General features: G+C 53.4%; 1 protein-coding gene across 1 annotated transcript in view; it reads right to left on the bottom strand.

Annotated features, from left to right (window-relative positions):
• LOC105529216 (zinc finger protein 728-like) overlaps window positions 1-960 on the bottom strand; it is a 45,612-nt gene extending 44,652 nt beyond the window's left edge. Inside the window, 1 exon segment of the mRNA XM_011966310.1 lies at window positions 800-960. Within this exon segment, the coding sequence (XP_011821700.1) occupies window positions 800-802 (3 nt within the window). The 5' untranslated portion in view covers window positions 803-960.
• Window positions 961-1,266: the final 306 nt, after the last annotated feature.

Here is a 1,266-nt window from a genome sequence, read left to right as displayed (position 1 = left end):
TACTAAAAAATACAAAAAACTAGCCGGGCGAGGTGGCGGGCGCCTGTAGTCCCAGCTACTCGGGAGGCTGAGGCGGGAGAATGGCGTGAACCCGGGAGGCGGAGCTTGCGGTGAGCCGAGATCCGGCCACTGCACTCCAGCCTGGGCGACAGCGCGAGACTCCGTCTCAAAAAAAAATTAAAATAAAAATAAAAAAATAAAAAAAGAAGAAAAGAAACTACGTAACTGTACCTAACCAATTATTGAATGTGGTTTTCTTCATTATGCACCTTATAAAACCCCTTCCGTCAAACCCCTTCAATAGATCATAAACTACAACCCATAGCTGGGTGCTCTACAATTTTGGAATCACTCTTTGATTAAATTCCTTAATATTTTTGCGGTGACTTCCGTAAATTTTTAATAGGAGAAAGCAAGAACTGGGAACCTCACGGACCAAAGCTCTTCCCATTCATGAAACCACACCCCGAGTCAGGATTCTCCTCCGACGACCCTCCCATGGTCCCTGCACATCTGGGGGAGACTCCGGCGCTGCGGGTGCAGAGCTGCCCCAAGAGTAGCCCTGGCTCCAGGCCAGGGCACAGTCACAGCGCAGGGAAGAAACAGGACGCCCGGGGCCGGCTGTCAGCGCAGCCGCCATCTTATGGCTAAAGGGGACTGAGGTCCAGCTAGGCAAGGAGAACTCGGGGCCCAGATGTGGAGCTGACTGCGGGGAGGCCAGAGTGCCGCCACAGCCACTTCCCACCGGTTCCAACCAGCCCCGGCCACTCTCTCCGGATGTCGGACCCGGCACACTCACCATTTCTAGGCTTCCAGGGGGTCCTGGCGACTTCGTTGTGGATCTCTTAACACAGGAAGGTCACAGCGCCACACAGGCTGGGCCTCTAGGAGCAGAGGACACACAGCAATAAAGGCAAGACCTTGACCTCCGGCTGCAGCGAGAGTCAAAGGTTCAACCACGTCCAGGAAGCCGCCCTGTCCCCTCCAGCTGCGTGCCTGATTGGACGTTCCCAGCCCAGCGTCCCTGATTGGATAATGTTTAAGGCCCCGTCCCTTCAGGCCCTGAGTGACAGAAGATGTGATCAGAGGCAGGGCTGAATGAAGAAAGAGTGCCAGCCTAGGCTGCAGCCTTTTCAGGCAGGGCTTCCTCCCTGAGCTGAGCCAGGCCCACCCCAGAGCATGGGAAAATTCTATCTCTTCCTTACTCTCTCTCTTTTTAAATGTATTCGAAATGTGAACAAATATAGTTTACTGCCATGTTAATAA

This window comes from Mandrillus leucophaeus, unplaced genomic scaffold (assembly GCF_000951045.1).
Source record: "Mandrillus leucophaeus isolate KB7577 unplaced genomic scaffold, Mleu.le_1.0 Scaffold755, whole genome shotgun sequence".
Lineage (NCBI taxonomy): Eukaryota > Metazoa > Chordata > Mammalia > Primates > Cercopithecidae > Mandrillus > Mandrillus leucophaeus.
The sequence above is the reverse complement of the archived record's forward strand: the minus strand, read 5'-3'. Positions and strand labels throughout refer to the sequence as shown.